Source organism: Piliocolobus tephrosceles, chromosome 5 (assembly GCF_002776525.5).
Source record: "Piliocolobus tephrosceles isolate RC106 chromosome 5, ASM277652v3, whole genome shotgun sequence".
Lineage (NCBI taxonomy): Eukaryota > Metazoa > Chordata > Mammalia > Primates > Cercopithecidae > Piliocolobus > Piliocolobus tephrosceles.
Genome location: NC_045438.1, coordinates 3,987,579 through 3,999,884, shown reverse-complemented (window position 1 = coordinate 3,999,884; position 12,306 = coordinate 3,987,579). Strand labels below are relative to the sequence as shown.

At 35.2% G+C, this 12,306-nt stretch overlaps 1 protein-coding gene across 4 annotated transcripts in view; it reads right to left on the bottom strand.

Annotated features, from left to right (window-relative positions):
- CEP85L (centrosomal protein 85 like) overlaps positions 1–12,306 on the bottom strand; it is a 240,476-nt gene that overhangs the window by 16,725 nt on the left and 211,445 nt on the right. For all 4 annotated transcript variants that reach the window (XM_023219005.2, XM_023219003.3, XM_031935531.1 and 1 more), the window contains 4 exons: positions 6,435–6,587; positions 4,523–4,677; positions 1,018–1,135; positions 486–536 (listed from right to left, as the gene is read on the bottom strand). In XM_023219005.2, coding sequence (XP_023074773.1) covers positions 486–536; positions 1,018–1,135; positions 4,523–4,677; positions 6,435–6,587 — 477 coding nt within the window. The remainder of the gene's footprint in view (positions 1–485; positions 537–1,017; positions 1,136–4,522; positions 4,678–6,434; positions 6,588–12,306) is intronic.

The window sequence follows — 12,306 nt, the reverse complement described above, 5'->3', positions numbered from 1 at the left end:
TTCTTAGAGCATACCAGTGATATAAAGGGCACTTGTTGCTCCCTTTGCTTGAAATGCTCTTGCCCTGGATGTCCTCATTCAGATCCCTGTTCAAATATTGCCTCTTCAGGAAAAACATCACGACCACTCTATTAAATGTAGCACTCTCTAGCCTACTTAATTTTTTAAAATAACATTTTTAACAGCAATTTTTTTCATAGCACCTGGCATTCATTATATTGGTTTTGTATTCTCTTCAACTCACCCCACTAGAATGGTCAGGCATGTGACTTGTTCACTGATGAATCTTTGTAATTTTTGAAGGATTAATTTACCAAACAGCAAAAACTGGAAGATTAATATTAAAGAATTTGCAACTCTACCTCAGTGCTATACATATTATCTTTCCATACAATATATGCATGCTTTAATATCCGCAGGTTAAATAAGCATTAAGAGTATATCAGAATATAACTAAACTAAAATAAGCACAAAATATTCCTTACCTGAATTTCTAAAATCATTCTGTCAATCTCATCTTGTTGGCTGTCTATTATCTAAAACAAACAAACAAAAAAATACATCTGATTCAAATAATTTTTACATGGCTTCTTAAAAGTACCAACATTGCAAGAAAACATAGCACAGAAATTTATAAATTTATTGTTAAGAAGGGTCTTTTTAAAAACCTGAAAGTATCCTTATGATTTGGATCACACAAGTATAAAACCACAAAAGACTTCCTCTAGTTCTTGATAAAACTTTTCTCCAATTTATACAATTTTTAAGAATAACTTTGAGACAGACTGAATAATTAAGGAAGGAAAAAGATACCCTTTGGTTTTGACTTTTATTTCAATTATTTAATTTGGTTTGAATTGCTATGGTCCTTCAAACAAAGACATTCAAACTAGAAATTATATAAGCAATTAAATATTAACAAAAGATAAATCACATAAAGTAGCTATAAATTATTTATCTATACACACATATCCACTTAGTATGGATTTCACGTTTATGATCAAGGTATCTACTGACCTTACTAGCAGTCTCATTTTGTTGTCTGAGATTATCATTTTCATTCTGAAGCTGTTTTGCATCTAACATGGGAAGGCGGATTCCATCTTCAAGGCATCTTTCTACTTTTTGTTGCAAACTATTTCAAAAGACAATTATATGATGAAAATAAGCTGTATTTGCTGATTTTGGTAATGATTTCAACATAACTGATGTCCTTTTTAGGTTCTACATTTTTTAATCAACCAATAAGCAAGACCCACAGACAGTATATGAAAAAGTGTTATCTATATTTCATACAAGTAAGAAGGGTCCATAGTTAGCTAGAGGCTGATCATCTTTTCAGAAATGGCAAATTTGAGACCAGAGTTGCTCAGTATGTGACATCCTTAGGCCCAGATGAAGTTCTTCATTACCCAAATCTGAGCTCTGAAGTCTAACTCGTGTTCTTTACTTTTCCTCTAAAAGCAGGGTTTCTTGATTAAGATGACTGTTACACAGAACCTAAGAATATGTATACACATCTTTTGTCCTTTATTCTAAACTCAGCAGAAGTTTGCTTGTAAGAATAGCTGTTGCCTAAACCATAAGAAAAGCTGTTGCCTAAACCATCAGAATTACATTTCCCTTTCATTTCCTTTTTTTTTTTTTTTTTTTTTACTTTTACTTTAGGTTTATAGGTACACATGCTGGTTTGTTACACAGATAAACTCGTGTCATGGAGGTGTGCTGCACAGATTATTTTGTCACCCAGGTACTAAGCCTACTACCCAAGTTATTTTTTCTGCTCCTCTCCTTCCTCCCACCCTCCACCTTCAAGTAGGCCCTAGTGTCTGTTGTTCCCTTCTCTGTGTTCGTGAGTTCTTCTTCATTATAACTTGACTGAACACTTTCTTATGCTGTCCATGGAACACAGTTGCATTTTAGAAGGGGAAACAACAAAAGTAAGACTGCAGATTCAAAATAAAAAGGCAAAAGGGGCAGAGGGGGAAGGTGCTAGAAAGGAAGAATAGTAATGTTTGGTTAAAAGAAGTCACATCATTAGACAATAATTACCAAAACAAAACCAAAATAATAGCAGCAAGAAACCGGAAATAGCTCTACGTTAGCTTGAATCATACTCAAGCTTTGCAGAGTACTAAAAGGAAGACTTCCTATAAATTGGGTTTTGATATTTTCATTATTTTTCTTTTTTTCAAGAATTATGGCTATTCTATGCTTTGTCTTTCAAAAACAGAAGAAATGCCCTATCTAGATTGTGAAAAGAGAACTGACAGTCCTAGATGGTACAAGAAGGGCCTCAGATGTTTACAAATAATGGTGCCAGAGAAATCTGTATTTATTATCGATGTAGTATACTGCTGTGTAATATACTGTCATAATTATTTGCTTTTTTCAGTCTAAAGTGTAAAAAAAAAATATTTCTATTTCAGAATGAGTTTTTTGTTTTGTGCTTTGTTTTACCAATTCAGTGTCAAGACACTACTTCCAGACATTTCATGAGAAACAATATGCATTAAAAATATTAAAGTCTTTCAAATAAAAAAAATGAGCCGGCTATGAAGAGAAGAACTGTCATGGCAAAATACCCAATAAATTTTATTTCATATATACATTTTTAGGTTATATAACATGTTTAATTCAAAAAGTAAAGTATCTCTTAAAGTGGTACCTACTACTGCATTACTAAGGAGCTCACCCATCTTTTTTACTTTAATTTTCATGTCTAATGGGAAGCTTTTCTTATTTATTGTATAAATTGCAAAGGCTCTTAAGTATTCAGAGAACAGGAAGCTTAGGAATATTACATAAAACAGATAAATGTAATTATATAATTCACAGTCACAGATACTTCTGAAGTTCTTTGGAATTCAAGGAATATTATATTATAGAGCTGAAAAAACTGTGATACCATCCTCAACCCTTTGATCTTTCATATCTATTTGAAATCAAGAGAAATTTTCAGACATGGTATCATCTCTGATAGTATCAAGATGAAATTTAAAAGTGGAAAACGTTATCTGAAATGCACCGTACTAAATCTTTCCAAAACAAGAATATGAGGCTCAGTGTTTCCACAGAACCTAATAAAAGATAAAGTCTGAATAAAAGAGAAAGCATATAATCATATAAATATGTAAAAGCACACAACAGAACAAAGCAACATTCAAATTATTTTCAGGTGTTGCTAATTCTGTTCCTAAAGCAACATAGCTTTAATTTATAATTATAACGCTCTATATGACAGAACAGATACAGTGTCTCTTTTCATTTTATCAGTAAAGGTGAAAGAAAAAGCTATATGGTTGAATTAGTGCAGATCAGGAAGCTGTTCTGACACTAAAGAACAGGGCATAAGATGAAAAGTTATAGAAAGGAAAAATTAAGAACAAGCAGCAGAAAATAGGAGACAAAAGCAGAATTAAAGGTATATGATTTTTTTTGGGAGCTGAGATGATGAGAAACATGTGTTTTCTCAAACTGAATTGTCCCAGAAATCAAAATTTTTTTTGCACTGAAACCCAAGGAAAAAAGTAGGACAAGGCATATTTAAGACTCAAAAGTGGTAGTAAAGCAATATTGATATGAAATTAACACGGAATCAGATGGATTTTTATTTAAAAGCTAAGAATAAATTGAATTGTAAATTTGATGTAAGTATGAAGATTGCATTTCTTGCATTTCGCTTCTGTTCCTTTGTTGTTTTATTCTTCAGGATAGTTTTATCTATTTATAGTTGGTAATATTAAGGTTTAAGTTTTGTAAAACAGAACATCCATATCTATACATATAAAATACTTCCTTAGGTTTTTCAGGGATCCAATATTAATTTCCAAGTTTAATAAACACAAACTGAATTTGCAAATGGTACTTACAACTGTATTAATTGAGTCCCATGAGGCAAGATATGTAAGTAAATCTGGAAGATAGATGGCAAAACTGCTGTATCTTTTACTTGCAGTAAAGTGAAATAGGAGCCAATTACTTCAATTTGATATATTCCATTAAGGAGTGCAGTTTGAGTATTTTGCTGGCCCCTTTTTTGTTATTTACAATTTTTACTTTTTTTTTTATAAAGCCATTAGATAAAGGGTTTGTATTAATATTTTCAGTCTTCATTTGTATGAGTTTTTATTTTTACTATTTTCAACAGAAACTTTCGGCAAGATATCAATATATTGTTGAGCCTCCCTAATCCAAAAACCTGAAATCTGAAATGTTTCAAAATCCAAAACTTTTTGAGCATGGAAATGATGCTCAAAGGAGATGCTCATTGGAGCATTTCAGATTTTGGATTGTCAGATTAGAGATGTTCAGTGGTTAAGTACTTGGCAAATATTCCAAAATCCGAAAAAATCTGAAATCTAAAACATTCCTGCTCACAAGCAGTTTGGAAAAGGGATGAGCATCTTGTAGTACATCTTTAAATTAAGTAGAGTCAAATAACTTATAAATTAGTTTAAGTAAAATGTTTTATGAAAAATATGAATAAAATAACATAAAAGGATTCAGAAAATTTTCTTACCTCTGAACAGTAGTTACTAACTCCTTTTCTTTCTTTTTCTGGCATATTAACTGTGTCTCTTTATCTTGACACTGCTTTTTGATCTCTTCAATTTTTTTTTCTGTATCTATCAAAGCCTCTTGTAAATTCTTATTTTTTTCTTCCAGAATCTGCAGCTAAGGAGAAATTGTTTACAGTTCATTACACATGAAATATTAAATATGCTTCTATTAGAAACTGTTACTGTGTTGGCAGGGATTGACAGACTTGTAGCTAAAAAAAAGAAATCACACTGCATTTTATCTAGAGTATTTAACACTCCATCTCCTCTGTGTGAAAGGCACCTACAAGAATGGAATTACAAGGACGAGAATGGGGTTAGAAATTTGTAGAAGATGGAGAAAGGTTAATATTCTCATTTTAAATTTATTTTTCTTTTTAATCGTAATAAATATATAACTTTATACTGTCTTAACAATTTTCAAGTGTACAGTTCAGTTGTGTTAAGTATATTCACATTGTGCAACTAATCTCCAGAACTCTTCATCTTGCATAATTGAAACTCTGTATCAATTAAACAACTCCCCATCTATTCCTCCCCCCATTGCCTGGTAACCAACTTTCCACTTTCCGTCTCTCTGACTGAATTCTTAAGGGTATCTCATTAAGTGGAATCACACAGTATTTGTCTTTTTGTGACTAGCTTATTTCACTTCGCAAAATGTCCTCCAGGTTAATCCATATGATAGCATGTGTCAGAGTTTCTCTCCTTGTTAAGGCGAATAGTATTTCACTGTATGTATATACCACCTTTAGTTTACCCATTTATCTGGTCATGGACACTTGGGCTACTTCCACCTTTTAGCTATTGTGAATAATCATGTTATAAGCATGAGTGTACAAATATCTGCTCAAGACCCTTAACTGCCACCCCAATGGATGTTAGGTATTTTCTTACATATTTTCTAATACACATTGCCCTCTGTTCCTGCTCATGCAACTTCCTGCAGTCCTTAAGTTCCTTCCTGACTCTAATCTTAGTTTTTACAACTTATAAATTAATGTAAAATAAACAGAGAATGCAACATAGGTCTTAAAGTATGCACAGTGACACTCCTTAGATTAGACTAATGATTCTCGAGTGGGGATGATTTTACCCCCAGAGGACATTTGGAAATATCTGTTTACGTTCTGGGTTTGGGATAAAGGAGAAGGAGCATTGCTATTGGCACTTAGTGGGTAGAGGGCAGATATGTGGATGTAGAAGTACACCCTTCAATGATCAAGGCAGACCCCTGTAACAAAAAATTATCTGCCTCCAAATGTCAATAGTGCCGAGGTTGAGAATCCCTGGCTTAGAACAACTCTGGGAAGAGAATGAAGAGTAGATCTAGTGGATTTATAAATAAGGTTTCAAGACAGTGAGCCTCACCTGAGTTAGGAGAAAGACTCTGAGGTATTGTTAAGAAAAGAAAAAAAAAAAAAAAAGTAGAAGTCAGAGGAGTGAATTGAGGTCATAGGTCAAGGTGAAAGGAAAAAATATACATATAAAGGTTAAGAAGAATGAAGAAAATAAATATCTAGAAAGATACTCAACAAAGGTCTTGTCGAGCCTTGGTGAATCCTAGAGACTGTTGGAAAGCACCAGAACTGGGGATGTTTGCATGTGTGCGTATGGGGTAGCGGTTGGCAGACTGGTTTAGAAAGTAACTTCCACAGTAGTTAACAGAGTTACAACACTGTTAATAAGATAATCACTTATTAACAGACAAGAAATATCTACTTATGCATGCTTAAACAAAGTTTCTTATTAGAATTAAGTCCCCAAAACAGCAATTAAACATAGATTTAATTTATAGTTAGCCAAATTTCTAAAGAGTCTAGTTAACATGTTTTCATGTCATTTAAAGATAAGCATTTTATTTCATGTTACCTGTAGACTCTGACTCTGTACATCATCTAGAGTTGGAAGATCAGCCAGATACTTTTCCAAGGTCTCGATTCTTCTCTGCTTTTCTTTATTTTGTTCGGATTCCTTCTGGCATTTCTTTTTCAGACTACTAATGTACCGATCTCTAGTTTTAAGCTAAAGAAAACAATTACGAATCTTCATTAGTTTTGAGTCATTAAAAGACATAACAAAACCAACACTTTACTATTAGACACTGCTGAATTCACCAACAGTTTCAGGTTATAGCAAAGGCCACTAGCAACTCAATTAAGATTTACCTTATTTCATTCTAAGATTTACACTTGCCGGGTGTGGTGGCTCATGCCTGTAATCCCAGCAGTTTGGGAAACCGAGGTGGGCTGACCAGCCAACATGGCAAAACCCTGTCTCTACTAAAAAGATACCAAAAAAATTAGCTGGGCATGGTGGCACGTGCCTGTAGTCCCAGCTACTTGAAAGGCTGAGGTATGAGAATTGCCTGAACCAGGGTGGCAGAGGTTGCAGTGAGCCGAGATCGTGCCACTGCACTCCTGCCTGGGCAACTGAGCAAGACTTTGCCTCAATTTAAACAAAAAACAAACAAAAAAAGATTTACACCTAAAAAAATTTATGTCACTGAAATCAAGAGTTTAGGGGGTATTTGCTTTTACCATGGATGGCATCCTATAAATTGCCATCAATCAGGGGGCAGTAGTGATGTAGTTTTTATTGCCTACACATGTGCAAATTTGGTCAAGGCTGTTCATATCCTTGTAATTTCAATATTGTTATATATATGTACAAACTATGTGTTGAGTTTAAATGATGTCTAAAATGCCTAAATAATGTTGCATTACAATTTAGTATGGAACAATGTCACTGGGTGCCCAGACAGGCACAGAAAAAGCCTTTGAAATCAGTGAAGTACTCATCTCTGAAGGAATGACTCCGATTTCTTAGTTTTTGCATAGCTATACCCAAATGCTTTACATGAACGAAGAGAGGAAGATACTGCAAGTAACTAAAACTATTTCGTTATTAACAGACTTGCAGAGAAATTCCTTATCGTGCACCAAACAATGCAACTAAAGCTGAAAGAATATACCAAATACTAAAGCAGATAATGGACTAGTGAAACTAATTCACACCTCAAGCAACACTACTGTTTAAGGCACTGTGTCATAATTGAATTTGCAGCATATTTTCTTTCTAAAAACCATAAAATAAAGGTGTCTTACTATTGATGTCATTTTAAGATTGATAAAGTATGGTAACTGAACACTTATTTCACACATGGTATGTACACACATGATAATGATTCTAGTAAATCCCAATGCATACAGGCTGAAAGTCAGATTTTCAGGTACTTTTTACTCACCATTCTATGAAATATGCAATCTTTAAATTTCATATCTCACAGTCAAAGCTCTTCCACATTTACTCCTATTTACCTTAAATTACCAATCTTCCAAACATTTAATCCTCTTTTCAAACTTACAGCGTTCTAAAATATTTTTACAGTGTTTTCCCAAATTCACTGGGAAAATAACTGGTAATAATTAGCAGTAAGATGGGTTATTCTTTCAAATTTTATTAAAGCTAATACTTGTTCTTTAGCTTTAATAAAATTTGAAAGAAACTAGTTTCTTTCAGGCATTTTCTAATTTCAGGTCTAATGTATAACGATTTTTAAAACTTCATGTGGAAAAATCATTCATTTCACCAGTGATGTTAAAAGGAGCAACACTGGTAAGACAAACACATCCTATTATTTATTGAGGGTTTCTTAGGATTAAAGGTAAATGTGCTGGTGTGACAGTTTACCCTGTGATCTATCAGAATGGAAAACCTTACATACTGTTGGCACTGGTGGTGACCATATAATACAACTCCCTTAATACAGGTGAGGCCCAAAGATCTTTAGTGACTTAACAAGTCATAAAATCAGAAGTGGAATTTGAATCTAGATCATCTGACTGAAAATCAACTTTCTTTCAGTTCTTCCTTATGACTCATTATCAGGTTCTTATTTCAGTAACCAGCTGTGCTTGGATTCCCCATCAACCAAGCCTGCTCTTGCCTTAGCAAATGATCCTGTACATTACACAGGTAAACATGATAAAGCAACCTATGTTTACTTAATGCTAACTTGGACTCAACTGTCTAAATGTATTAAATGTGACAAAATGATGCCTCAAAAAGCAGTGACTGGCATAGGTCTGCCTGTGTGCAAAGATGTCCTACTCTTCTTCTTTTTCTTTTGGTTGGCCAACTCTCTTTGCTGTCACATCAAGCTTGCTTCCCTTGATCACAAATTGCTGCCAACACTCCCCTACGGGACACTGTCTCTGTTATTTGTTGGTCACATGTTGATCATACATATTCACTGGGTTTTGGGTTTTTTTTCAGCCCTGCTCACAGATGACAAGCTCTTTGTTTTGTTTTTTTGGTGTTTCATTTTTTTTAAACTGCCAAGTTTTGTGTTGTTCCATACAAATAGAGATTACTCAAGTCTGAACTGCATTAATCACCTCCAGATAAATGAGGTGTCATTAACAAATCTTCTCTATTCTATTCATACAAGGCTAAGTTTTTCTTTTCAAAGAGGAATGATGCAATACTGATATCATTCCTAGAAGGTAATAGATATCATTCCTAGAAGGTAATAGGAAGGACAAGTTTTATAAGAGGTTCACAAATGGTTACTTTTCTTTATTGTCTGTCTCTTTAAAGAAAGAACTCAAAAGAATTCTATTATTATTACCACATTGTTTTTTCTGTCATAGAATCTGTCTTTGATAAGGATTACAGAGTAAATGCCAAAAGAAACAATATGATCCAATCTTGTGTGGACCCAAAGTGCTGTTTGTTTAGTTGATTTGTTATCAAGGAGCCTGTTCTTTCTAACCTATGTGCTCCCTTCAAGAACTCAAGTCATCTCCATATGCTCTGACACAAACTCTGCCCTCTACATTTATTCCCTCTCCTCAAATTTCTCTGGTATATACATTTCCATTCTTAACTGCCTCACTCACACAGAAGCTACTCCTTTTCCAAGAGTAGCTCTACCATATTTGCATCTGTTTTCAACCCTTCCCTATGTCTCTTATGAACTTGCTCCATTATGCACACACTCTGACAACTTTGATCTCTCTCTCATTGTTTTTTCCCTAGTCTACCTTACTGTTTTCTCTTCCATCCTGGCAAAAATTACCTGAAAGAATACATTCAATATGCCAGGCACCATGAATGGTGCTACATATGCCACAGTGACACATTCAAATACAATCCCCCTGCCTTCAAGGAGCTTAGAGAGAAATTTAAAAAATAAGGATTATACAAATTGGGTTGAGCCCTAGAAAAAAAAGAATAAAATTCTATAAGCATATGAAAGGAGGAGTAGAAGGGAAAAATATTAAGCTAGATTTGAACAAATAAATAGATGACCTGAAAGTGGGAGAAAAAAAGCAGCCACGTATTTACCATGCAAAAAGGCCACTCTATGTAAAGATCCTGATACCAGAAACAAAGCCTGAGCAGTCTGAGCAACTGTAACACCCAGGGTATCAATACACAGTTTATCAGAGGAAGATTGGCAGAACCTACGGATATATAATTAGGAAATGTATTTCAGGCCATGGGAAGAATTTGATTTATATTTTTAAAGACCTGGGGAGTAGTGTCAGCAAGATGGCAGAAGAGCAAGTCTTGGACTCTCCTTCCCCCCAAAATGTGGATTCAATTAAAAAAATAATAAAACCCCCAACATGGACAAATTCCCTTTTTAAGAAATCCAAAAACTAGTCAAGAAGCTATTGTATGGCGTGAACCCGGGAGGCGGAGCTTGCAGTGAGCCGAGATCTCGCCACTGCACTCCAGCCTGGGGACACAGCGAGACTCCGTCTCAAAAAACAAAACAAAACAAAAAAGCTATTGCACTCTGGGTGAATGCAAAACCAGGCACATTGAAGCAATTAAGGAAATGCAAGACACCTACTGTAATCCTACCCCCAATACAGCATATGATCAGAAGGAAACCTGCTGGGAAAGAAAATAGTTGGATCACACATTCAACATCCCAACTTTTCTGGGTGCTGTTCAGAAGACTGGCTTCTGCCTTGCCTGTCTTGGAACACAAATAGGACCATGACACTCTTGCTGCCTGGGATCAGTGAGATCAGAGATGAGGCTAGCAGTTTCCATAGTTCACAGCTCCAGCTCAGCACACAGCAATGAGTGGAGACAGACTGAAGTTTCTCCGTGTACAGGGAAAGCAATGGACAGAACATCCAACAATCTGACTTTTCAGAAGTCTGGTCAAGAGACTGGCTGAAATTTCGCTTGTCTGAGTACTGATGGGACCTAGAATACTCCTGAAGCCTGAAGGACGCTAAGAACAAAAAAAAAAAAGAGTTAAACTAGTACAAAGATATGAAAAGCCCCCCTCTCTGGCAAGACTGATTAGTGAGGGTCTTCCCCTGTTTAAGGCTAGTCTGTGAGGAGTGGAAGTGATAGCTATTTTATGTAATATACAGGTATCAACTTAAAGAGTGAGGAGAAATTGGTCGGGTGCGGTGGCTCACACCTGTAACCCCAGCACTTCGGGAGGCCGAGGCGGGCGGATCATGAGGTCAGGAGATTGAGACCACGGTGAAACTCTGTCTCTACTAAAAATACAAAAAATTAGCCAGGCTCAGTGGCGGGCGCCTGTAGTCCCAGCTACTCGGGAGGCTGAGGCAGGAGAATGGCCGCGGACCTTGCAGTGAGCCAAGATCGCGCCACTGCACTCCAGCCTGGGTGACAGAGTGAGACTCTTTCTTAAAAAAAAAAAAAAAGCAAACAAAAACATAAAGTGGGAAAAAGACACCCTACTAACAAATGGTGCTGGGATAAAGCTGGATCCTCATCTCTCACTTTATACAAAAATCAGCTCAAGATGGATCAAAGACATAAGTCTAACACCTGAAACCATAAAAATTCTAGAGGATATAACAACATCAAAAAAACTCTTCTAGACACTGGCTAAGACCAAGAGTTTGTAACCAAGAACCCAAAGGAAATGCAACAAAAATAAAAATAAGTAGATGGGGTCTCATTAAACTGAAAGGCTTCTGCACAGCAAAAGAAATAATCGTCAGAGTAAACAGACAACCTATAAAGTGGGAGAAAATATTTACAAACTATGCATCCAACGAAGGACTAATATCCAGAATCTCTAAGGAACTCAAACAAATCAGCAAGAAAAAACAAATAATCCCCATCAAAAAGCGGGCTAAGGGCATAAATAGATAATTCTCAAAGAAGATACACAAATGACCAACAAACATATGAAAAAATGTTCAACATGACTAATTATCAGGGATATTCAAATTAAAATCAAAATGAGATACCATCTTACTCCTGTAAGAATGGTCATAATTTAAAAATTTTTTAAAATAGATGTTGGTATGAAATAGAAGGGGATGTTTTTACACTGCTGGTGAGAATGTAAATGAGTACAACAACAAGGGAAAACAGTGTCGAGACTCCTTAAACAACTATAAGTAAGACTACCATTTGATCCAAATGTACAATGTTTAGGTGACAGGTACACCAAAATCTCAGAAAAAAACACTAAAGAACTTATCCGTGTAACTAACCACCTGTTCCCCAAAAACTATGGAACTATAATTGAAAAAAATAAAGTAAGCACTGATGAGCAAGAAAAAAGAAAATCATGGCGATATGCACTATGACCACTTGAATGGAAGGCTCAAAACTAAGCTGAGTAGATTAAAAGAGAAGCCTAAAACCACGGCTGCCACTATGCAGCTCATGGATCTGGACTTCTTCAATAAATTAGGGCTAGCACATGTCCTACTTAATCGTGAATGAT